General features: G+C 44.1%; 1 protein-coding gene across 1 annotated transcript in view; it reads left to right on the top strand.

Moving 5' to 3' along the window:
* The window catches only part of DIAPH1 (diaphanous related formin 1), a 205,472-nt gene that overhangs the window by 168,575 nt on the left and 10,468 nt on the right, over positions 1 to 26,429 (top strand). The window contains 2 exon segments of the mRNA XM_070940849.1: positions 15 to 150; positions 7,429 to 7,515. Coding sequence (XP_070796950.1) covers positions 15 to 150; positions 7,429 to 7,515 — 223 coding nt within the window.

Here is a 26,429-nt window from a genome sequence, read left to right as displayed (position 1 = left end):
TGTCTTATTTTTAGCAAGCTGTGAAGGAGAATCAGAAAAGGCGTGAGATGGAGGAGAAGATGCGCAGAGCTAAATTAGCAAAAGAAAAAGCAGAGAAAGAACGTCAGGAAAAGCAAAAGAAGAGAGAACAACTGATTGATATGAATGCAGGTACTGTACCATGAATATTGCAGTTTGTGTAAATTTCTTATCTCAGTGGAAAACAGATGGGAAGAAGAGACTTCTCTTACTTGGTAATATCATAAGGGTACTATTTGATTGTGGCTCAGGGTCCATCCAGTCTTCACTATGGGCTTTGACCCAAAGTCTATAGGGATTTCCCATCTGGTCTACAAGTTCTTTTTAAGGTCTCCCAGTCCTTGTCCACTTGCCTTTTACTCCCTATCCAAATTCTTCCCAGCAGAAAAGGGATAATTTCTGGTCAGCAGCTATAGTACTTGACCGTGATAACTACTGACTGTGCTTAATAGATTTAAAATAGACTGCATTGGCCTCATTAGAGGGCATTTACTTTAGGGATCATCTGTCTCCATAGTATTTGCCTGGCCAATTTGATCTTGCAAGATTGGCATGCTCTTGGTTCTTTCAGTTAAATAATGTCTATTAGGCCCCTGGAAGTGTGTTATCTCTGTATTTAATGCTTTCCCTCTGCAATGAGGTTCCTCCCTCCCATATCTAGATTCTGCTATTGTTCAGAATAGCCATGAAGACCTGGGTCATCATCCACGTCTTTGGTGAGAGAGAATGAGACTCTTTGCTTTTTTCCATCTAGTCTGAATCAATTTCCTTGATTCTTGTGAGCTGCTCCAAATTGCTGGGAATCAGGCAGTATTCAAGTTTAATACATTATTATTAAAGGTTCTCCTTGATTAATAACCATAACTGAGCCTGCAATTTGGTTGTCCATTATAAGGGTTGTAAAGTAGGTCACCACGTGACTATGCCCAATTTTATTACCTTTTTTGTGGTGGTGGTTAAGCAAATGCTGCATTTGTTAAATGAACCCATTGTTTGACATTGGGTGTTTTTTGCCAGAAACTGGAAATAAAATAAGATTTCTGACAAAAATATCATAAATCACAGTCATGTGACTGTTGGACGCTGCAAACAGCCATAAATAAGGACCAGTTGCTGAGCACCCAAAATACTGTCACATGACGTTTGGGGAAGGAGGGATGTCAGAACATTGAATTTGGGTTATAAGTCCCTTTTTTGGAATCTCATAATTTCAAATGATAAATTTCAAATTTCAAACAGCTCGTGATAAGTTTAGGACTACTGGTATTTTTAAAGTCTGCATTAATTAGAGAAAAAGGATGCCTGAATATGGCATATGTAAATATAATGTGAACAAAATTGTGAACCATATAGCTTCAGAGCCCAAAATAAATCCTGTACAATTGTAGTCAGACTGCTCCAGAAAGCACTCAAAAGGGATATGGAGACCATAGCAGTTTCTAGATTCTTTGTCACCTAGCAGTTGGTATTCAAAGGTGGAGTAATTCTGTACATATACATGAATACATATATTCATCTCTCAGACTGACAGCTGTACATCTGTATATTTTTATCTCACTTTCAAATTCCATAATCTCTCAATGGTATGTAATGTTTAAAGATGCTTCCAGATGGACAAATATTTTAATTAAAATATTTTTGTGATATGCAGACATTCACTAATTCATGTTTGAAAATCCAAAAGGATACAAGTTGGAAAGTTGGAAAATGCATAGCAAAACCTCCTCTTGAAGCATACTTAATACGTGCTATGTATTATACTGTTCTATTTCTATATAATTCTATACATGATATATAATAGAAATTTAAGGCAGAAATTAGTATTAGTATAGGAATAAGCTATTTGAATGCAGCTTTTTGGTACATGATTACCATGTTCATATGCAGCAAAAGTTTTTATCTGTGAAATATAGTTAATTCTTGTATTTAATGTAATTATTAGGAAATTGCCCCTGTTCATTTTTTAGAATATGACTGTTAGTACATTTTATGAGTACATTGTGTAGTATAAATGCAAGCACATTGCACAATGTTTGTCTAATTGATAAAAAACAGGTGAAAGATTTCTCAGGATCTTATTTTCATATTGCAATGAACATTCCCTTGCTCTTATTTTTGGAAGTCATTAATGAAGACTATGTTCTGTGGATCCATTGGCTTATATTAACATTTCCAGTTGAAATTTTTCATACTAATCCTTGACTTTATAACCACAACCAAGCTCCAAATTATAGTTGTAAGTTGACATGACTGCTTCCCTCAATGACTGCAATTCTGGCACTCCTAGGTTTTGATTGTGCAGGTCATTAAGTAGAGTACTGGGTGCCTTGGGGTGGGGCAGTAAAGGCTCAGGGGCATTAGTAACCTCAACCAGTTGCCACATCAGCCGTGCTGCCACTGCTGCCATTCACAAATGTCACATCATACCAGTCACCTAGCACTCTTGAGGATCTGCTGCACACCACTTATCTTCAGGCATTTCTTTCCTGCTGTCAAGGAGTTCTTGCGGCCCACAAGAAACAGCTGCTGGTTCCACACAGGCCTTGTTTCCCGGAGCATGTTTGTGTGGAGATTCCAAATTCTTTGGAATTCTTTTATGGAAGCTCCAGCTTCCTAAATTGTGCAAGGCTTCCAAAATCTCCAGAAACCACAACTTTGGAAGGCCCTGGAGACTCCATGACACTTCACACAAAATCTCTGAAAGCTTCTTAAGGATCTGGAAGCCCAGCACAACTTCAGAAGGCTTCAACTTGTGCCTTTTGAAAGCTCTGTGTAAACTCCAAAACGTTCTGAAGTTGTGTGAAAGTTCAGAAAGCTCTGAAACCCTGGCAGAACTTCAGAGGCTCTGGAACCCTGGCATGACTTTGAAAGGCTACAGAGGCTCCACAAGAGTTTGCATGCAACCACCAAAGGCTTCCCAAATCATGTGAGGCTTCCAAAGCCTGTTGAAGTTGCACTGGGATTCTAAAGTTTTCAGAGACTGCATGCAAACTCTGTGGAATTTCTAAAGGCTTCAGAAGCACAAACAGTTTCTGGGAAAGAAGGCCTGGTAGAGAGCCTTTGCTTTCTTGGCCTGTTTTGGTGCTTCAGGCCTTCGGTGAGTATGCAGAGAAAGGAGGCATCAAGTACTGCAAGATCACACTAGATCAGTAGCGCGAGAACTCACACTATTGATCACGGTACTTTAGGTCTCTGTTCTCTGCAAACTGAGGCTTGGATAAGAGCTGCAGCAAAAGGCTTTGCAAATGGCGGGAAGGCCTGGAACATCGAAGCTTTCCCGCCATTTGCAAAGACTTTTGCCATCTTTGCAAAAAGCCTTTGCTGCTGAGAATGGCGACCTCGGAGGGAGCGTGCGTCACTCTGGAGCTCCATTTTTGCCAGGAAGGGCTTTTTCTCAAGGCCTCTGCTGAAGAGAAGCTCCATTTTCAAGCACCCCATTTCCATGCAGACTACGTTTGCAGTCTCCATCAGGGTAACAAGTGTTTGAGCAACCCTAGGGCAATTGGAAATGGAGCAATACACTCCATTTCCAACCCTCCCAGGGCCACTCAAACATTTGTCGCCCTGATGGAGACTGCAAACGTAGTCTGCATGGAAAGGGGGTGCTTTTTGCTCCATTTTCAAGTGCCCCATTTCCATGCAGATGAAGTTTCTGGTCTCTGTCAGGGCGACAAGTTTTTGAGCAGCCCCGAGATATGTGTGTTGGAAACGGAGTGAATTGCTTGAAAACAGAGCTTTTTGCTCTGTTTCCAAAATCCTCCCACCCACCCCACGGTTGCTCAAACACTTTTCACTCAGACAAACATAGGAAACTTCTGGGATGCATGGTCTTGTGCGAGTTCAGGCACCCATCCGCTTTTGCAGTGAATGGGTGCCTGACGTCCCACGGAATCAGGGCACCCAGAAGGTTTCACTCTCCACGGGAAAAGTGGTTGCATGCTAATGAGGGGCTTGGAGCAATGCGAGTTCGCTGCCCCAAAGCCTCACTTTGTGCAAACGCTTTTCCGCACAGAGCCTGGAAGCCTTTGGAGGAGACTCACCGAGACTGCCCGCCGCTCCAGAAGTGGCAGGCAGGCTTGGTGATCAGAGAATCAGAGCCGGGCGCACTCGTCCTGTTCCCTCTACTCTCTCCGGGAGCAGACAAAGAAACAGATGCTGGAGAGGAGACAGATCTTCACAAGGTAAGTGACCCAGCGCAGCAGGTTGGGATGGGGAGAACCAATTGTGGGAAGCATGAGATATTTCAGTGGGTTGGGGAGATGCCTTGGGTAGTCTGAAGCAGGTGGCCTGTTCCACATCCATGGCCTTCCCCACTCCGAGATACCTCATGTGCACTTAACAAGCTGTGCATTTGATTATTGAATGTGTGGGTGAAAGGAGGGAGTGATCACGTTCAAGGTATGAGATTCACTCCCACAAATCCTTGGGTTACAAATGGAATGGGCAGGCTCCATTACATTCATAACTCGAGGCCTACCTGTATTCCACTTTATGCTATTTTTTGTACAAAAGAATAATTTTTTTTGCTGCGAAATACATTCCTTTACTTAGATTTAATGGACTTTGGGTTGATAAAAATCTGCCAATTTTGCTGCAAAAATCTGACAGGTGGAAAGAAAAGTCTGTTCTATTTTTACTGTTATTCATTATTAACATCTAAAATGCCTTTTTCCTTGTCTCCCATCTTTTGAAACAATCCTGCCTTTTCTCTCCTTCCCCCTACTCGTCCCCTCCTCTGCCCTAAAAATTAATTCTGCATACATAGGCAATCCCTCTCTCAAGATCTTTCTTCGTGCATCTGATGAATTGGCCTAGAAGCACAAAAAGCTTGTGATGATACATTTATTAGTGTTTCAGATGCCATATGATTCTTGGTTATTGTTTTTTTACTGCAACAAAAAAACTGGCTACCACTTTCTTGGAACACACTGACTCAATTACCATCCCTCTCTATTTCCTGACTCCCACAATTTCCTGCCAGTTCTGTCTCCTTTTGAGTTGCTTGAAGTTGTGCTAAATGACATGCCATTTGGTTTTCTTCACATTCTTTTCCCCTTCCCCCACAACCTTGTCTTGAGTTACTGTGGTGAAACATTGCAATGTTTAATATTTCTGCAAAGTATCTGCACTTGGCAGAATGAAGGAAAGACTCCATAAGTTTCAGGGAACCATTCCCATTCTAGCATAATTATTTCTTTCTGCTTGTAGTGACACGTCTTTATTTCTCTTGGGAGGGGCTCTTCCTCTGCTTCTGCTTTTCCTTCTTTTAACTTTAGGGACAGAGCTTTAAAATCCTTGCCCTGTGTTGTAATAATAATTTTCTGTGGTTTTTTTTACTCTTATCCATAAGAACCAAATTAATTCTTTAATGTCTCTTTTATCAGAAAACATTCCTGTCTGAAATTCTGCACATTTCTTAGCACTACTATTCTTTTTTTTTCTTTTTGTACTTTTTTGAGAGACCCAAAATATAATGCAGGTTAGATAATCAAGATGGAAGAGCAAGAGTGAAAAATACGAGAGCATTTAAATTTTGCCTTTGATAACTGACTTTTCCTCAAATGTGTCAGCAAGCAGATGGAATGCCTGTTTAGCTGCCTCTGTCACTTGTGGTTTTTTCCATCATCATGTGGCCCTTTTTGATTGCCAGATGATTCCAAACTCCTTTGTATCCATTTCTTTCAGGAGATGCCTAAGCACAATATATTGCTAAAGGCAGTGTCAACATGAGATAAGATTGGGGGATGTGAATGTACACAAATACATTGACAACTTGTCACCTTGTCATTTTTATTAAAAAGACAGTAATTGAAATTACAAATCAAAAGCTTAATCCATCATTTCTTGTACAATTACATCATTTATGTGATGTTCCATATGAGGTTGCATCAGCAAAAATACTGAGTGTGAGTATGCACACATGTAAATGTAAGGCTAAACATAGCTTTCAAAATATCTACCCTACATATACTACTTCCTTTGCTTAAATAATGGGAAATGAGCAACTGCATTGTAAATGCCTTTTAATTCCAGTGCTGTAAAACTGTACTTCATAATCACTATTTGAATCATTTGTAATTGGAGCCTATCTCTTTTTACTAACCATGCCATAGACTTTCTGATGGAATTGGAAAAATGAAGGTTTCTGTGGCAATTTCTCTCCATTTTTGTTTTCTGTTCTTGAAGGCATTAATGAAGGCTTCCAGAATATATTGGTAACATTTGGCCATTTATTTTGGCCAGCAGGTGGCAGTACAAACAATGGATTCAGTCTACCTAAAACCAGAGCAGATGTTCTAATGTGATTTTATAGGTTTATGTTTTGTCAGGAACTGTTACTATGGAAACCAGATTTTGCAAGCTCCTCATGAAGTTGCAGTTAACACATTCAGTGCCAGGTTGATGAGAGTTGGGGGAGGCAAACATTCAAATGGAATAGAAAATATTGTAGTCTTCAGGGACTTTTCTTTTAAATGTATACTTGTAGAGTCTGTGTTGAAGAGTTTGTACAATTTTATTTTCAAATGTTTTACACACAAACACACAAATAGTTCTTCTCACATGTACTTCTCTGCCCTCTAAGACAGTGCTGGCTTTGTTGCTCCTGTTGAAAGAGATGCCAAGTTATGGTTTATACCCATTTGTTCTTTTTCTAATGCCTGCAATTAAGTAAATACTTGGTTGTATGGTATTGTTGTCTCCAAAGAGGCTCAGCTTCTTGTCTAGCAGAAAGCAGCATTGGCAAAACATAGTCTTCATCACAGGAGCAATGTAGGTGCTCTTCCTCTTCCTGTTTTTGAGACGAGAAATATGCTTGTTGCTAAGGAAACAGCATTAACTGGCCTGTTTCAGCCAGTTTTCTTAATACTCTGACTGTTGTATAAAATGAAAAGTAGATCAGTGGAAAATGCATAACTCTAAACCCCTCAGGATACTAATGATTTCAAGGCATCAGAGTAATACCATAGCTGTACTATTAAACCAGAATGTCTGTGACATATAAAGGAAGAGATGAAATGTTATAAGGAATTTCTCTTTGTTTTATATCCAAATTGGAAATTGTGTGTTTATAAAACAGCTACGTTGAGAGAAGGAAAAATGCCTCAGAAACTTCCAGGAAGTATTTTTTTAAAAAAATCCTTCTTTAAGCCCTCCATTGTGCAATTTTGTATAAGGTTTCTCCCGATTTAAGACAAAGGAAGATTTTTGTGTATTGTTGTCTTCACATAGTAAATTTTCACACATGACCAGCTCTTCTTTGTTTTTATCAAGAAATATTTTAATGACAATGTTATTCGCTTTTCTACAGTACACATTCCAAAACACACATAGTCTTGAGTCTATAATGCTACTTCTTAGATGGAGGTGCCAATGAAAATAACAAGAAATCTCTATTTTGTGTTCTTGCAGAAGGAGATGAGACAGGAGTTATGGACAGCCTACTAGAAGCCTTACAGTCAGGTGCAGCCTTCCGTAGAAAAAGAGGACCACGCCAAGGTATGGTTTTGCTTAAATGTCTTCAAAGCAAGTGTGAAATAATCATTTTTCTTAGCACCATTATGAACCAACTCTAGGTTTTGAACTATGAAGACAGAATTGAATAGAAAAAAAAATTCCACTTGCCTTTTGAAGATAACAAAGCTTTGATGTCTCTGCCATGTACTTCATACATATAATATATTATATAATATAATGTAGAATATAGTTATTCGATCAATTAGTTAAATCTTGTTTATCCATAAAATTCAATATCAATCATTGGCTCAAAATAGCGGCTGTAGGGATAAAATAGAGAAAGCCCGACTAGCGGTCAACGGTCCGACTAGCGAACCCAAAAAAAATACACTCAGGAACATTTAAATACCAAAAGCATAACACCATTTCAGCACTGAAGAATCAAAACCAACTCTGTTTTTTCCTGTGCAATGCACAGATTGGTCACATTGTCCAATTATGAATTGTCCGATTCTTTTGAGAACAGTTCACTTCTCTGTCGGACACCTGCATCAGTGTCCTTGGTGGGATATTGGCTCTCATGGTCTGTCTCTAGAGTGTCTGCATTCTTTCACTCTTTCCTCTCCTCAGTTTTTTGGCAAGTTGAAGAGCGATAAGACCTAAACATTTCAAAAGTAGTTCAACCTTGACATGCCAACCCCCTGGGAAAAAGAGGAGACCTGGAAAAATATCAAACATAGATATCAAACATCCTTATTCATGTTTCTTGAGCCTTCAGTCCCCTGGTTTTCATGGTTGCTTAGCATGGAATCTTCTCACTAACCTATGAGCGTTAACATCCTGTTCTTTCACCCATTCTGCTTCTGACATCGGGTACCCTTTCTGTCAACCCTGAAGCTGACCTGACTGGCATGGGCACAAATTCTATTCCTGTAGCCAGTTTGAATGGGGTAAGCCCAGTGCTGCTATGAACTGAGTTGTTATAGGCTATCTCTGCAAATGGTAAAAGTTCCATCTAGTTCATTTGCTGATATTTCATATAGCAATGTAACTATTGTTTGACTATTTCATTGGTCGGTTCTGCCACCCCGTTAGTATTCAGCTGGAACCCTGAACTAAAGTTGATAGGGAGGAACCTATCAACTTTAAAAACTTGCACCAGAACGTTGCAGTGAACTGTACCCCCCGGTCTGAGATGATGCATTTCGGAACTCCATGTTGCCGGTATATGTGTTGTATAAACAGTATGGCTAGCTTCTGGGCTGATGGAAGCTTGGGGCACACAATGAAATAGGTTTGCTTTGAAAACAAGTCGAATACAGTCCAAATCACCATGCTTCCCCCGCTCTCCGACAATTCCACAATAAAATTCATAGTGATCTCTTCCCATGATTGGCTAGGATCAGCCAACTGCTGCTGCAGCCCAGGGGTTTTTCCTTGCATTTATTTCATAAATGCACACACTGGGCAACTCATCACATAGCTCTCTATGTCCTTGTTCTCTTTGGGCCACCCAAACTGTCTCCTGACCAGGTGGAGGGTCTTTACAAAGCCAAAGTGGCCAGCTGATTTTGCATCATGGCTTCGGTGTAAGAACTGGGTTCTTAGACTTGCCAGGATGTAGTTTGTCTTCTTTCCAAGCCAGGTCTTCCCTCATTGTCATCTCATCCCAATGGGCCACTCATCGTTTTGTAGGGCTTCTCTCAGTTGACGAGTCAACCCTTTGTCAGGCACCTGAGGAGTGCTCAGTGGCTGCCACCTGTCAGAGGTTTTGACTGCCAGTTGCTTGGCAGGGATGATAGAGTTAACTATTTCCTTCTGGGTGTTTTTATACAGATGTTTTTATACATCTGGGAGAATGCGTCTGCCAGAAAGTTCTTTCCTCCAGGCAAGTACTTAAGTATAATCAGTTAAAATATTGAGCCCATCATACTTGCTTCAGAGAAAGCTTCTTCGGTATTATCAGGGACTCTAGGTTCTTGTAGCCCGTCCATACTTCAAATGGGATCTTACTGCCTTCTAGGAACTGCCTCCAGGTCAGTAGTGCCCATCAGACCACGTAAGTCTCCTACTCCCACACTGCCCAACACCTCTCAGTGTCCATGAGTTTACGGGATGTGTAGGCACATAGTTGCAGCTTTCCTTCAGCATTCTTTTGAAGTAGGGCAGCCCTCATCACCACATCGCTGGCGTTGGCTTGTATGACGAACAGTTCATCTGGGTTCAGGTGTTTAAGGACTGGCTCTGCCACAAACAGATGCTTGAGCTTCTCAAAAGCCGCTTGGCATTCCATGGTCCAGTTCAGCAACTGACTGAGCTTGAGCTTCACTCCCCCGTCCACCCATCTTTAGTAGCTTGGTTGGGCAGAACAATTTGGGCAAATGACAGAATAAACTGTCTATAAAAGTTGGCAAAGTCCAAGAAACTTTGCAGCTGTTTTCTGGTTTGGGGGGCTTCCCACTCCAGTATGGCCTTCACTTTCCCAGGGTTCATTTCTACTTGCTTACTTGACACCTGGTAACCGAAATAGTCCATGCTAGTTTTATGGAAGTCACATTTTGATAGTTTGGCATAGAGTTTAGCATCTAGGACTTTCCTTAGCACCTCACACACTTTTCGAAGTAGATGAGGATGTAAGACACCCTTTTTTTGATGCTTATATGAGCACCTCATTTATTAATTGCATGAATATGGCTGGGGGCCCCTGTACCCCGAACAGCATCACTCGGAACTGGTAGCATTCCAGAGGGCAATTAAAAGCTGTCTTCCACTCCTGCACATTCTAATATTTTTTAAATCACATTTTCATCTGTAGGGATCTCTTCACTTTTCCATTGTTGTGCAAATACAATTCTGGCTGCAGTTAATACATGTAGGATCAAATATGTATTCCCCTTATTATAATTATCCGGAAGAATACCCAACAAAAATATTTCTGGTTTTAAATCAGTATGTTGCTTTATCATTTTTTCCAACCATGTATGTATTTTTGTCCAATTTTTGTTGCTTTTGGGCATGTCCACCACATATGACAGTACAAACCAGGTATCTGTTGGCATTTCCAGCATTTAACCAACTTATCCTTAAAACATCTTTGCCAACCTCGAGGACAAGAAGTGCCATCTATAAAACATAAGTTTATATAAGTTTTCTTTATATGTAGTTGACATCGTTAATTTATAATGCCTATCCCATAATTTCTGCCACTTATCTAATTCTATTGTATATCCAAAGTTTTTAGCCCATACTATCATTGTCTCCTTTACTTGTTCATCTTCCATTTTAATATTAATAGATAACTAAACATTTTCTTTATTAGTTTTTCATCTGGCCCTGTTAGTATCTGATCTAGTTCTGTTAATTTTTTTTTTAAAAAAACATACATTTTAACATCTTTCTCATATCTAGATAGTATCTGCACTTGTGGCCACCATGCTATCAATCCCTTGACCATTCAGTTCCTGTTTACTTTTGAGCTCCCCCTTTTCATTCAAAATATATTTGTATCTAATAATATTTCCCAGATTGATAACGTTTGGATAGATCAGTGCCTCCATTGTGGAGAGCCAGACTGGTATTTTCAAATAATGTTGTTCTTTGATTTTCTCCCATACTAGTAATAATGCATTTCTAATATAATGTCTTTGAAAATAACCATGTATTTTGTTTTTCCAATACCATAAAAATGCATGCCAATCCAGTTAAAGATCATGTCCCTGCAAAGTTTTATGCCTCAAACCAAGCCATTCTTTCACCCAAGTAAATACCGAGGCCTGATAATACAACTCCCAATCTGGCAACCCAAAACCACCTCTATTTTTCGAGTCTTGCAACATTTTCAAGCTTATTCTTGCTTTTTTCCCTTGCCAAATATATCTTAATATTATTTTATTTAGTTCTTTAAAATATCTTTTTTCCAGCTTTATTGGAATTGTTTGAAATAGATATAGTAGTCTCAGCAGGATATTCATTTTTATAGTAGCTATTCTTCCTGTCAGCAACAGTTGCAGGTTTTTCCACTTCTTCAAGTCTATTTTAATTTGTTGCATCACTTTATAGTAATTATCTTCTTTAATAGTTACACATATTACCATTAACTGAATTCCTAAATATTTTACTTTCTTAACTATCTGAATATCTATTCTCTTCATTAACTCTTTTTTCTGTATATCTGTAAGGTTTTTGACCAAAATCTTAGGTTTTTCTTTGTTTATTTTCAGTCCTGCAACTTCACCATATTCTTCTAATTTTTTAATTAATTTGGGTCCTGTTTGTTGTGGATCTTCCAAAATAAAAATCAAATCATCTGCAAACGCCTGTAGCTTATATATTTTTTTTATTATTTCCATGCCTTTTAATTCTATATCTTGTCTAATATTTCTGTTTAACACTTCCAATGTCAATATAAATATTAGAGGGGATAGTGGAAATCCTTGTCTTGTGCCTTTTTTTTTAATATTAAAGTTCTCTGTCATATCTCCATTTACCATCACCTTTGCCGTTTGCTTGTGATATATTGCCTTAATCATATTGATAAATCTCTCCCCAAAATCCATAGTTTTTAATTATAATAACATAAACTGCCAGTTTATATTATCAAATGCTTTCTGTGCGTCTAGGAAAATCAACATTTGTTTTCCAGGGTGTGCTTCATAATACTCCAGTGTGTTTAAGATCATTCTCATATTGTTTTTAATCTGTCTTTTAGGCAGAAATCCATTCTGATCTGAATGTACAATATAAATTCATTCAAAACCCTTTTTAATCTCTCTGCTATTATTGAGGCATATATTTTGTAATCAGCATTCAGTAAGGATATAGGCCTATAGCTTTTTATCTGCATTAAATCTGAGTCTTCTTTTGGTATAATAGTAATATATATGCTTCCATCCACAAATTTGGTACCTTCGCATCTAACAGTACTTCATTATGAACTTCCAACATTGACGGGCCTAAAATATTTTGTAGATCTTTATAAAGTTCTGCCAGTAGTCCATCTAGTCCTGGTGCTTTATTACTCTTTTGCCTCTTGATCGCTTCTGTTAATTCCATCATTGTTATACATTCATTTAACATGGATTTCACTGTCTCAGGTATTTTAGGTAATTCAGCTTTTTCCAAATATTGTTTTATTTTGTCTTCTGAAATTTTCTCCTGATCATACAGCTTTTCATAGCAATCTTGAATTATTATTTTTTTATCATCATTTTGATAATGGAGAGTTCCTTTCTCATCTACTAATTGATGTATCAGTTTCTTTTCTTCCTCCTTTTTCAATTTATATGCCAACTATCTTATGGTTTATTTGCATTTTCAAAAAATTTCTGTTTAGCACTGTCAGCCTCCGCCTTTTTATTGCTTGATTGCTCGACTGCCATTGTAATGGGGGGAGCTGTTTGAATGTCTGGGAGGGGGGAAGTGAGCTGGTGGAGAAAAGGGAAGAAAGTTTTCCTCAGTGTTTTCTATGCAGCTGGGAAGAACGCTGATAACCACTCAAGGTCAACCGTCATGGCATACCAGGAGGATGGCACCATTGGAAGCTGCACCCCACATGACCCTTGGGGGGGATGTGGATTGGATAATCCTGACTGGACGATTGGGAGAAGGATTTTAAGGATGCTTTCTATATGTGATTTTCGCGCCTATTGCCTCAGACCTTGCTTTTCTTTGATTGCATTCAGTTCATACTCAGTAAAAGTACCTTTCTCTATGAAAATGGAGTTGGGGTTTTTCTTTCTTGAGTACTGAAAGGAGGCACACCTGACATTAAGCAAGGTCTGCAATTAGCAACCATCCTGGAAAACTACTGTGGGGGCTGAGCAAACAATGTCTGACCAAGACAGCGACCAGGAACAGATGGGAGCTGCTGGCTCCGCAACCTCCCCATCATACCCCAGTTGGGAGGCTTCGGAGTGAATGGCTGATTTACAGCTGGAGGAAAAGCCAGAGAGAGCCAAATGGTCGCTGGGCGTGGGGAGATTACCGGAGCTGGAAAAGACCCTCCAAGATGTAACAACTACTAGAAGCCAAGGCGGAGATGCTGCCTGGCAGCTGTCAGCGTTCCAGAAAACCCCCGACACCCAGTAAAGACACGGAAGCAGGCATTTTCCAAAGTTCTCTTTACTAGAAATAGGTAAACTGGCACATCTGGGAAATCCCGAATCTGAAAAGCCTGGGCTTTCCTTCAGTAATTCAAAGCTCCCAAAACCACCCCCTTTCTCCTCAGTCGATCACATGCTCCAATCATCGTCCGTTCCACCTCAAGCCAGCCCCTGACCACTCCTCCAGATGCTGGCTCACCCTGACCTTGACCGATAGGAAGAATGCTATTATGTCTACTAACTCCCCTCTCCTAAATCCCCCCTCCTACTTTCCCACACATGAGGAGGTGGCAGCATTGAAGCTTCCGGCCTAATATGGCTTCCAAGGCTGACAGCAGCAAGAGCAGAAAGAAAATCTTCTGATCACCCATGCTTTGAAACTACTGAGAGAGGCTGCTGAGAGTCATAAAGCCTGTGAAAGGTATGGATTGCCTGCCAGGCGGGAGGATGAACGCCCCGGGGGTGAAACGGAGGCTGCTGCTTGTGTGGAAGAGAGCCCAAGCCTGGGAAGAGACCGCTCAGGCCTCCGGAACTCAAGCGGCTGCTGTGGCCCAGGGCCCTCCTGCTGGACAGGCCCTAAGGGAGGCGAAGCAAGCCCAAAATTCCCTTACTATCAGTAAGTTACGGGGGAGATCCGAAAGGACTGGGATTCTTTTTAACCCAAGTGTGGAACCACATGCAGAACTGGGGGGAGAATTTCCCCAGATGCCACACGCATGAGGTGTGTTACCAGGGCCCTGGAGGGGGTGGCAGCTGAGTAGATGGTGGGACTCCATAATGAAGATTCCCCCCTGATGAGGAATTATGACCAATTCATGGCAGCCCTCAGAACGCGTTTTGAGGACCCTTAGCTGAGCGAAAGGTGAGAATTAGAATGAAGTCCTCGCCTCAAAATCTCTGGGATACTCTAAAAGCTTACATCAGAGGGGTCTTGATTGCATATATTGCAAAGAAAAGGAGAGAGAAAAGTCAACAACAAAATAAACTACAGGAAGAACTCCAAAAATTAGAAGAAAAATTATATAAAGATCCCCAAAACAAGAAAATTAAAGAGGAAAGAAGGATAATTAAACATAAATTAAATTTGATTACACAGGAAGAATTAGCCTGGAAAATAAAGACAGCGAAGCAAAACTATTTTGAGCATGCAAATAAAATAAGTAGGTGGTTAGCCTACAAATTGAAAAAAGAAAAGGACAAAAGAAGGATACAATGCCTGAAAGATGAAGAAGGGGCAATTCGATACAGAAAAGAAGATAAAAAACGAATAATCTATAATTTTTTCTATAAATTATGTACACAAGAAAAAAAAGAAGAATCAGAAATTAAAAAATACTTGGAGGAAATAAATGTTTGTAAATTGACAGACGAACAAAAAAAAATACTGAACAGACCAATTTCTGAAACTGAATTTGGGATGGCTATAAAAAGACAAAAAGATAATAAGACCCCAGGCCCTGATGGATTACCGATTGAACTATATAAGAATACAATAAATCAGATAGGAGGGCTAATGTTAGAAATATTTAATGATGTATTGCAGGAGACAAATATTCCGAAATCATGGTCAGAGGCATTAATTACACTTATACACAAGGAAGATTCGGACCAACAACTAATACAAAACTACAGGCCTATCTCTCTATTGAATTCTGATTATAAAACACTTATGTTAATAATTGCGGAAAGACTAAAAATGATCCTGAATAAGCATATTCATCCGGACCAAAGCGGATTTTTACCAGGACGCCAAATTAAAAATAATACACGTACGATAGTTGACATATTAGAGTATTACGAAATACACTCGGAGAAGCAAAGTTCACTGGTTTTCCTTGATGCACAAAAAGCTTTCGACAATCTGAACTGGAAATTCATGACAAAACTGATAAGGAAAATGGAATTTGGACAAAAATTTGGAAAAATGGTTGAAAAAATATATTCAAAACAAACAGCAAAAGTAGTATTTAATTAAGACACGACAGAGGGATTTGAGATAACAAAGGGAGTAAGACAAGGTTGCCCACTCTCCCCACTTCTTTTTATCCTATCACTAGAACCACTCTTAAATAGAATTAGGGAAGATCAAGAGATTAAAGGATTGAGAATTAAGAATGAGGAGTATAAAATTCAAGCCTATGCAGAGGATATGGTTTTTATAATTGAAGACCCGCTAAAATCAGACCCTAAATTGATGAGAAAAATAGAGGAATTTGGTACAGTGGCGGGTTTAAAAATAAATAAAAATAAATAAAAATTATTAACTAAAAACTTTACAAAAGAACAGGAGATAGAATTAGAAAAGACTATGGATATACAAACTACTAGACTGAAGTCCATACATCAGGGGCGGAGATCGGTGGTGGAGTACATCCAGGAGTTCTGCGATTTGACACCCTACATGAGAGGGTGGTCAGAAGTAGCCCTGCTGGACAGGGCTAAATGAGGATGTCTACAAGGATTGCTGCTCCCGAGGGGCCTCTAGGGATCTGCAGAGTTGGTACGTGCTGGCTATGGACGTAGAGATCGACTTGGCCAGAGTGTAAGGATCGCCTCTCCTTCCAACTTAAGAAAGTACGAACTCTTGAAACGTAGTTGTTCAAAAGGATTCTTTTATTAAGCAGAAGTGAAAACCATCCAGCTAAAGCACAATCTGAATGCCCTTAGGCAAAGCAGTAGGATTAAAGTGGTAGAGACCCCTCCCTTTAGGTCAGAATGCAGATTTCAGCCAATACACAAGTGTGAAGATGTTTTCTTTACTATTTCCTTTGAGAACCTGAACAAACATGCATTCCCACCACTTCCCTTTAAAGTGAGACAACCCACATGGCTATCATATAAATTCCTGCAGGTAAAAGGAATCTCAGGCTTGCTTGGCGCCAGGATATAGGTTGTAAAATATCTGATGACACAGGCCATGCTAGTAAATCGAATCCACGTCCCCCCTTCCTTCACTTGAATGGCAGTATCACTTTTAGGGATCTGACATGCTACCCTCCTTAGAAAACAAAAGGGTCCACCTGTAAAAAAAAACAAATACACACAAGATTTCAAGATTTCATGATAGTATATCAACAAGGTTTGTTAGGGTATTGGGAGTGAAATTTTCTCAGTAAGATTGGAGCCCTAACGTGGTGTTTGGCAACCCATTCATTGTGTGCTGATGGTAAATGTTTCCAAGCAACTAAGTATTGGACTTTCCCTCTGTGGATCCTAGAATCAAGGTTTTCCTTGATTTCAAAGTGTTGTTCACCTTCAATCATGATGGGAACAGGTGGTGTAGATGCAGGTGGTCTGAGGGATGAGATTACTTCTCGTTTGAGTAAACTGATATGGAATACTGGGTGGATCTGCCTGAGTGTCTTTGGAAGAAGTAGTTCAACTGCTACTGGATTGATGATCTAGTGATGGGGAAAGGTCCAATGAACTTTGGCCCTAGTTTCTTTGATGGTTGTAATGATTTCAAGAATTTTTTAGATAAGTATACTCTGTCTCCGATATGAAAAGGTTTGGGTTCCATCCTTTTCTTGTCAGCTTGAATCTTAAAAGCTTCTCTAGCTTCCTGTAAGGCTAATCTAACCACTGGCCACGTGTTTTGCAAATTGTCCATCCACTCCTTAAGTGAGGGGATGGTGGGTTCTTCTGTGGGTAGTTCAGGCATGGGGCTGAAATCCTGGCCTGTTGCTACTCTAAAAGGGGTAAAACCAGTGCTTGAATGGACAGCATTATTAAACGCAACTTCAGCAAAAGGCAAAAGTTCGGTCCAGTTATCCTGTTGAAAATTAATGAAACATCTTAAATATTGTTCTAGTACCGAGTTCAAAATTTCAGAATTGCCATTAGTACACGGATGAAAAGAGGTGCTCAACCCCTGGCCAGTACCAAGTAAGCCCAAAAACGCCCTCCAAAAGTTGGAGGTGAATTGAGCCCTTCTGTCGGAGATGATCCTTTGTGGAGCACCATGAAGTCGATAAATGTGTATTAGGAATAATTTGGCTAAACTTTTAGCAGTTGGGATCTTTTGGCAGGGTATAAAATGTGCCTGTTTTGAAAATAGGTCTGTCACAACCCAAATAACAGTATTTCCCTCACTGTTTGGCAATTCCACAATGAAATCTATAGCAATCTCTCTCCAAGGCGCTGAAGGTTCAGCTACCTTCTGCAATAGACCTGGGGATTTCCCCTGGCGTCTTTTAGCTGCTGCACAAATGGGGCAGCTAGCTACATAGCTTTCTATGTCCTTTTTTAGTGATGGCCACCAAAATTGTCTTTTAATCAGGTGTAAAGTTTTCACAAACTCAAAATGTCCAGCTAATTTGGAGTCATGGCACCGTACCATTAAGCATAGTCTTTGGCTTGCAGGGACATACAACTTCCCCCCCACCCAAGCCAAGTCTTCTTTCATCAGACAGCTGGATTTGTTGTTCAAAAACCATTCATCAGTGGCCAATGCTTGTTTAAAATTTTGGGTGATGTCATTGTCTGTCACTGTTCCTTGTTTTTCCTGGGATCTGGTGACTACTTTAGTGGCTAGTTGACTGTTTTGTACTATAGGTTTGATTACGTCTGACCTTGCACGAATGTATTGCGGTTTTCTGGATAGCGCATCCGCCAGGAAGTTTTTCCCCCCCGGGAGGTATTTTAGAGTAAAATCAAACCATTTAAAGTACTGAGCCCATCGTACTTGTTTTGGGGAGAGTTTCCTTGGGGTCTTTAGGGCTTCTAGATTTTTATGATCAGTCCAGACTTCAAAAGGGGTCTTACTGCCTTCTAGGAAGTGCCGCCAGGTTAACAATGCCCAACGAACTGCATACGCCTCTTTCTCCCAAATAGCCCACCTTTGCTCAGTCTCATTCAACTTTTTGGATGTGTAAGCGCAGGGTTGTAGTTGGTCTTGCTCATTCTTCTGAAGCAGGACCGCTCCTATTGCCACATCGCTGGCATCTGCTTGTATGACAAATGGTTTCTCCGTGTCCGGGTGTTGTAGAATTGGTTCTGCTGAGAACAGCCGTTTAAGTTTTTCAAATGCTGCCTGGCATTCCATAGTCCAGTTCAATGGTTGCTTTGGTTTAGGGTTGTCCTCCCCCTTTGTTTTTAAGAGCTTGGTGATGGGGAGGGCAATCTGAGCGAATGCAGGGATAAACTGGCGGTAAAAGTTGGCAAACCCCAGGAAGCTCTGTAACTGTTTACGTGTGCGTGGAGGGTCCCAATCAAGTACAGCCTGCACTTTTAGAGGATCCATCTCAACCCCCCGGTGTGAAATGCGGTATCCCAAATAGTCAATCTTCTCTTGATGGAATTCACATTTGGAAAGTTTGGCATAAAGTTTGGCAGCACGGAGTTTGTTTAAAACTGCCCTGACTAGTTTTACATGTTCTGCTTTGGTCTCGGTATAGATTAAAATGTCGTCCAAATAGACCAGAACCCCCTTATATAAATGCTGATGCAGCACTTCATTTATTAACTGCATAAACACTGCAGGAGCTCCTTGCAACCCAAAGGGGAGCACCTTGAATTGGTAGCAGCCGAGGGGGGTGTTAAATGCCGTTTTCCACTCATCCCCTTCCTTAATTCTGACACGGTAGTAAGCCTCCCTTAAGTCCAGCTTTGAAAAAATTTTCCCTTTAGCGAGGTGTGCTAACATATCTTTTATAAGGGGGAGAGGATACACGTTCTGCACACTGATAGTATTAATGTTCCGGTAGTCAACGCATAAGCGTTTTGAACCATCTTTTTTCTCTCTAAACAACACTGGGGCTGCAATTTTTGGTCGGGCTGGCTCGATGAAACCCCTTGCTAGGTTTTTCTCAATGAATGTTCTCAGCTCTTCCAACTCCCTCGGTGACATGCTGTACATCTTGGGTTTAGGGAGTTTCGCGCCGGGTAAGATTTCTATTGCACAGTCAGTGGCGCGGTGGGGGGGAGCTCATCTGAGGCTTTTTCGCTAAAAACCTCAGCTAAATCCTTGTATTCTATGGGTATGCCCTCAGTTGGTGTGGCGTGACCAGGCATGGCCGTTTCTCGATTCTCTGCCCCCTCAAGTCCTTTATGTGGATACTCAGCGAAAGTCACCTTCCGCTGAAATTTTATGATGCCTTGTTTCCAATTGATTTGTGGGTTCCATCTTTTTAGCCACGCAAGGCCCAGAACCAACGGCCATTCCATGCCAGGTGCCACTATAAAGGTAAGCCTTTCCTCGTGGCTTCCAATGCCTATATGTAGAGGCACGGTGGCCAGAGAAGCTGGCTCCCCTCCTGCTATTGACCCATCTAGTTGGCAGAAAGCAATGGGGGTTTTCAGCTTTCTTACGTTAATCCCTAACTTTCCTACTAAGGTTGGGCTGATCAAACAACGGGTGCACCCCGAATCCACTAGGGTGGGGATACTTATCTCCCTGTTCTGGTTTGGGATAAATAGTCTTAAGGGGAGGGTAAGCGGTTTAATTGGTTTGCTTACCAGTGGCTCATCATCTGGATCGCTTCCAAACGAGTGTGATTCCTCCTGTTCAGATGCCAGGGTTTCTTCCCCAAAGAGGGGAGGGGATGGGACTTCTACGGCCTCCCTGCTCCTCAGGGCAGTCTCCTTCCCACGCCGACCCAGTTTTCCAGGACCCTCCCCCGGTGGGTGGTTCTGGGCGGGTGTTTGCGAACGACACTCTGCAGCTCGGTGCCCTTCTTTTCCACACTTGAAACAGGCTGAAGATCTCGGGGAGAATGCGGTTTGTGGTTTGTGGGGCTCTTGCTTCCATTGGGGTGAGGATTTCTTCCATGCTCGCCCCGCTCGATACTGGTTTCTGGCCATATCGATCTCAGCTTCTTCGGCGGTGACATACCATTCATGTAGGTCATTCGGTGCCCCTCGGGCCACGCAGGCATTGTATAGATCATCACTCAGTCCGTCCTTAAAACAGCTCACCAAAATATCTTCCGGCCAGTGCACACGACACGCGAGGTCCCGGAATTCTTCAGTATACTCTGCTACTGGCCGTCACCCCTGCCTCACCACCTTAATGCGGTCACGTGCTTTGCGATCTGCCAGTGGGTCCTCGAACCGACGTCGCAGGGCCATCATGAAATGGTCGAAATTCCGCAGTTCTGGTGCGTTGGCATTATGTAGGGTCACCATCCATCTGGCTGCGGCACCCTCTAGGGCTAGGGTCACAACTCGCACTCGGGAGCCTTGGGTTTGGAAATCACGCCCATACTCTTGCATGTAGGTGAGCACATGTGCCATAAAGAATCCTAATTGTTGCGGATTCCCATCAAACTTCACCCCAAGAGGGGGAGTTTCTCTTTCCAGCTGAGGAGCCCGGGGTTGATTGGGAATGGGCGCCGGTGTGCATGCTGCCTGGGGGGGAGGGTTTGCTGGGTCTTCTCCCGTAGCTGCTGCACCATCTGCTCGATAGGCGGCCTCCAGGAGGGGGGTGCCTCCCCTGGCATCATCCATGACTGCTGCCCTTTCAGTGCTCTTTGGTTGTTGTCCTGGTTCCCTTCGGATGTTAAGATTTTCCAAAGTCTCCATCACCAATTGGGTTATATGCCTCTTCAGATAGTCCTCCCTCAGGGGTGCTTCGGTCAACCCCCCCTGGTCAGTAAGGGCTTCTAGTTCCAGTTTCCACCCCGGTTTTCGGTTGCCACGGTTGAGGGTGACTCCTCTGGTTCTCTCATCCCAGCCATCTTTCTTCCCGATGTCAATCGACCAGCGGGGCTTTTCAGGATTCTCCAGGGTTACCTCATCCTCTCCGATGGGTTGCACGAGACAGGCATCCGACTGGGTGGCGGTTACTGTCTCTCCCCAGCAATCGGTTTCTCCCAGCTCTCTGCTTTGTTCAGACATGGTTTGCAAGGTCCCCTCAGTAGAGCAAAGATTGCTTCTCTGGGTTGACCGTTTTGCAGATTGTGCTTTCTGTAAGGATCGCCTCTCCTTCCAACTTAAGAAAGTACGAACTCTTGAAACGTAGTTGTTCAAAAGGATTCTTTTATTAAGCAGAAGTGAAAACCATCCAGCTAAAGCACAATCTGAATGCCCTTAGGCAAATCAGTAGGAATAAAGTGGTAGAGACCCCTCCCTTTAGGTCAGAATGCAGATTTCAGCCAATACACAAGCGTGAAGATGTTTTCTTTACTATTTCCTTTGAGAACCTGAACAAACATGCATTCCCACCACTTCCCTTTAAAGTGAGACAACCCACATGGCTATCATATAAATTCCTGCAGGTAAAAGGAATCTCAGGCTTGCTTGGCGCCAGGATATAGGTTGTAAAATATCTGATGACACAGGCCATGCTAGTAAATCGAATCCACGTCCCCCCTTCCTTCACTTGAATGGCAGTATCACTTTTAGGGATCTGACACAGAGATAGTTTCCGTGGTGGGCGCACCTGGAGCCAACCACCCTCCTCATCCCACAAGAGGCCTCCAAAGGCCGCAGTGGGGCCGGCAGACTCCAAGCCGAAGTCCTCCGCAAGTTTCAGATGTGGGAAGGAGGGGCACCAAGCAGCTGAGTGTTTCTCTAAGCCTGTACACAAGGCGACCCCTAGTGGAGGGAAGAGAGCTGACAAAGCGCCCGCAAAATCCCGCAAAGCCACCCTAAAAGGGGTAGACGTCGTTGAGTTCACTCCCCTGAACCAGGGTGAGTTGGGAACTCTGACCATCGCCGATGACAGCGAAACCAAAACCAATTCTGACAAGGACCTCCTGGTAAGTCAGAATGGGGGCCCCATGACCATACCACTAGAACTAAAGGTACCATCCACTGGGGCCCACAGGAAGATGCTAGCCCTTCTAGATTCGGGATGCACTAGGTGTGTCATCAGCCCGGACATTGTGGAACAGATGGGTCTAAGACTAAAAACGATGAAAAGGCCCATCGCATTCTGTCAGCTAGACGGATCGGTAGCTGGGGGGGGGGCAGCCCATTTTGTAACCGAACCAATTGAGATGAGGATGGGGGATCACCTAAAGACTCTGAGTTTTATTGTGGCCCCTGGCATGGAACGGCCCCCCCTACTTGGGTTGCCCTGGCTCTGAAAATGGAACCCACGTATAAATTGGAAAACGAGCATGTTGCGCATCTGCTCTAATCAACAAGGGAAGAGACGGGAGAACCCCTATTGCGTGGCCAAAGTGGTGAGCGACGGGACGGCGACTGCAACAGACCACATTGTGGAGAAGAAAAGATCCCAAAAGAATACTGGGACCTCCGGGAAGTGTTCAGTGAAAAGGCATCAGTTGTGCTGCCCCTCCCCCCCCCCCACCGGCCTACAGACTGTAGCATAGAAATCCTTCCTGGGGTAAAACTCGCTAAACCAAAAATCTACCCCATGACCCCCAGGGAGTTGGGGGAACTACAAGACTTTATTGATAAAAACCTGTTCTGTCCCCAACCCCACGCACACACACCAACAGACATTCAGGAGTTAAAGACCAAACCAGCCAGCAAAATCCTTTTCCTTATGATAACGGAACTTGGCAACAACCTAGTGGCTGCCTGCCAAGAGTTTATTATTTACAAAGAGGAGAGATAACTTCTCCCCACTTCTGATACATCAAAGGAAAGCAGCTCAATAATTACAATCAAGTCCAGAGATAATCCCGTCAAGTCTTAAAGCAAAAGTCCGGCAATGCAGAATGGCATGGAAGCTTTCAGCTTTGTTCGTCACAAGGTTTGACTGGCCACCATGCTCCCTTTTATATCCTGTGGGGTGTGGTCCAGTGACTCAGCCTAATCTCGGGCACGCCCTTTCTTCTGTTGCGCGTGCTTATCTCTGCGACACTGGCGTGGGTCCAGCCAAGACTCATTACCCTCACCACTGTCCATCTGTGTCTGCGTGGACGTGCTTGGCCCTGGCCCTATCTCTTGCCCTTCGGCGGACACCGAAGGCATTGCCAGAGAGGAGGGTCCTGGAGAGGGAGGCCTTGCCAACTCCTCCCCTTCACTCTCGGAGTCCTCTCCTGACGATGACACAGGCTCCGGTAACCGAGCCACAACACTATCCCCCACCGCAGGGCCCTTCCCCCGTTGCTGACGGTCGGGATGCGGTCGGGACGGGAACTGGTCATGGAAGGCCCGTACCAGGTCAGGGGCATGGACGGAGGAAGCGTCCTCCCAAGTGAAATCCGCGGGCCCGTACCCCTTCCAGGCAATCAGGTACTGAAAACACCCCTTTAGCCAACGGGAGTCTCAGATGCTGCCTACCTCGTATGTTGAGGAGTCGTCCTCGTCGACTGGGGCTGAGGGGGCAGGAGTCGTCGGACGCCGGAGGTGGCACGCTGGGGCTTCAGGGACCAAAAGGGACCGATGGAAAACAGGGTGGAGTCACATGGAGCGTGGCAGAGTCAACCGGTAGGCCACCGGGTTGATGACCGAATGCGGCTTTGGCCTGTCAGCACGTCACACAGGACGTCACGTACACGCGGGGCCAACTTCCGCTCTCTGCTGCTGCGACCAGTAATCCCGGCGCTGCGCTTCCAGCACCTGAGCCCGCAAGTCCGTAAGTTCCTGGACTGTGGCCAAGGATTCCACTGGCAGCACCGTCCGTGGGGGAAGGGAGTCCTTAAGGCAAAAGTAGTCAGGCTTGCGGGGTAGAGCATCTGCTCTCTTGTTGTGGCTGCTTGGGATATAAGTCACGTGGAAGTTGAACCGGGCGAAAAACAAAGACCACCGGATCTGCCGCTGGTTCAACTTCCTGGCTGTCTTGAGGTGCTCCAGGTTCTGATGGTCCGTCCACACCTCCACCTGGTGTCGGGCCCCTTCGAGGTGATACTGCCAAGCCTTGAACGCGGCCTTGATAGCCAGCAACTCCTTTTCCCAGATGGTGTAGTTGCGCTCGGAAGGATTGAGTTTTTGTGAGTGGTACATGCAGGGAAAAAGAGAGCCGCCATCCACCGGGGCCTGTAGCAGCACCGCCTCAATCACCACATTGGACGCATCCGTCTCTACCACGAACGGACGATGTGGATTGGGGTGCCTCAGGACAGGCTCCGTGACGAAGGCTTGCTTCAGAATCTCGAATGCCTGCTGCTGCGGGGGCCCCCACTGGAGCGGGACCTTCCTGCGAAGGAGTTGGGTCAGCGGCAAGGTCAGGGTGGCGAAGCCCGGGATGAAGGTTCGGTAGTAGTTGGCGAACCCCAGCAGACGCTGGATGTCCTTCACCCGACGAGGGGGTTCCCAACTACACAAGGCCTCTACCTTGTGCGGATCCATAGCGATGCCTTCGGGGGAGATGATGTGCCCAAGGAACTCTATGGAAGTCTGGAAGAAGAAACATTTCTCCAACTTCGCATAGAGTTGGTGCTCCTGGAAAATGTCGTTCATTAGGTGCTGGAAGACTGCGGGGGCTTTGGTCAGCCCGAACGGCATGACGGTGTACTCGAAGTGGCCGTATCGGGTGCCAAACGCCGTCTTCCACTCGTCCCCCTCTCGCACACGGACCAGATTGTAGGCCCCTCAGAGATCGAGCTTAGTGAAGATCGAGGCCTCCCGCAACCTCTCCATCAGCTCCGGGATGAGCGGCAGGTGGTAGCGATTCCACACCGTGATGGCATTCAAGCGCCGGTAATCGCAGCACAGGCGTAAGTCCCCCGTCTTCTTCTTCACAAAGAGGACCGGGGCCGAGAGAGGGGAAGACGAAGGCCAGATGAACCCTCGGGCCAAGTTTTTGTCTAGAAAGTCCCGTAGGGCGGCCAACTCGGGCTCCGGCATGGAATACAGGTGTTCCGCAGGCAGTGGAACGTTGGGGATCAGGTCCACCGGGCAGTCATAGAGTCGATGCGGGGGTAAGCGGTCCGCCTCCTTTTCGCTGAACACGTCGGCGAAGGGCGTCAGCTCAGGAGACAAGGAGACGGCAGGGGTGGAGACGTCCTGGCCGGCACAGGTGTGGCGGATGTGGTCGACGCAATGTAGGCTCGGGAAGGAGATGGCGTTCCTCGACCAGGCCACCTGTGTATCGTGGGCCCGAAGCCAGGCCATTCCCAAGACCAGCGGGAAATGCAGGTCCGCCGTTACATAAAATTGGATCGCTTCCTTGTGGGCCCCAATGGCGAAGCGCAAAGGCTGAGTGGCGAACTTAATGGGCCCCGCTACAAGTTCCCGCCCGTCAATAGTCTCGACTCTCAATGGAGGGTCCACCGGAACTAAGGGAACCTTAAAATGGGCCACAAAGGCCTGGTCCATGAAGTTTGTCATGGCCCCTGAGTCCATCAGCGCATGCGCTTGAAGCCTCTCTGACCGGTTGGCCAACAATACCCGGGTGTCCAGAATCAGGTGCCAAGGGGGCTCACAGTCCACATCCGCTAAGTCCGACGGGGCGTTGACACGCACCTGGCCTAGGGTTTCCCCTAGGCCGGGCCTGCCCGGTTTCCCGGCTGGTCACGCCGAGATTCCGGAATAGGCATGAGCGCCCCACTTCGCTTCCTGGGACACGACATGGCAAAATGTCCAGCCTCTCCACAATAGAGGCACAATCCCCCTTGGCATCTTCGCATACGCTCCTGGGCCATCAGGTGCGGTCTGGCTGCTCCAAGCTCCATGGGCTCCTCAGCCGTCGCCACGAAATGCGGGGTGACCCGGGACGCTGTTACGGTGCAATTAGAGTTGCCTAAAACCTTGCGAAGGATTCATCCGGTGTTTCATGTCAGTTTGCTGAAACCAGAGCGTTTGGCCCCTTTGCGTCCAGACCAAGAACCTCCTCCTGTCCCCATACTCATTGAAGGGGAACAGCATTTTGAAGTCAAAGAAATATTGGATTTGAGGAAACATCATGGTAAGGTGCAGTACTCGGCCTGGAAACATTTCTCTTTAGCTTAGTCTGAAAGGGTAAATAAGCGAGATGTTAGGGCTCCGAAGCAGCTGCAA

The sequence above is a fragment of the Pituophis catenifer genome, unplaced genomic scaffold, assembly GCF_029215685.1.
Source record: "Pituophis catenifer annectens isolate HBS135680 unplaced genomic scaffold, rPitCat1.0.hap2 SCAF_3, whole genome shotgun sequence".
NCBI classification, from domain to species: Eukaryota; Metazoa; Chordata; class Lepidosauria; order Squamata; family Colubridae; genus Pituophis; species Pituophis catenifer.
Note: the sequence above shows the minus strand (reverse complement) of the source record. Positions and strands in the feature narration are given on the sequence as shown.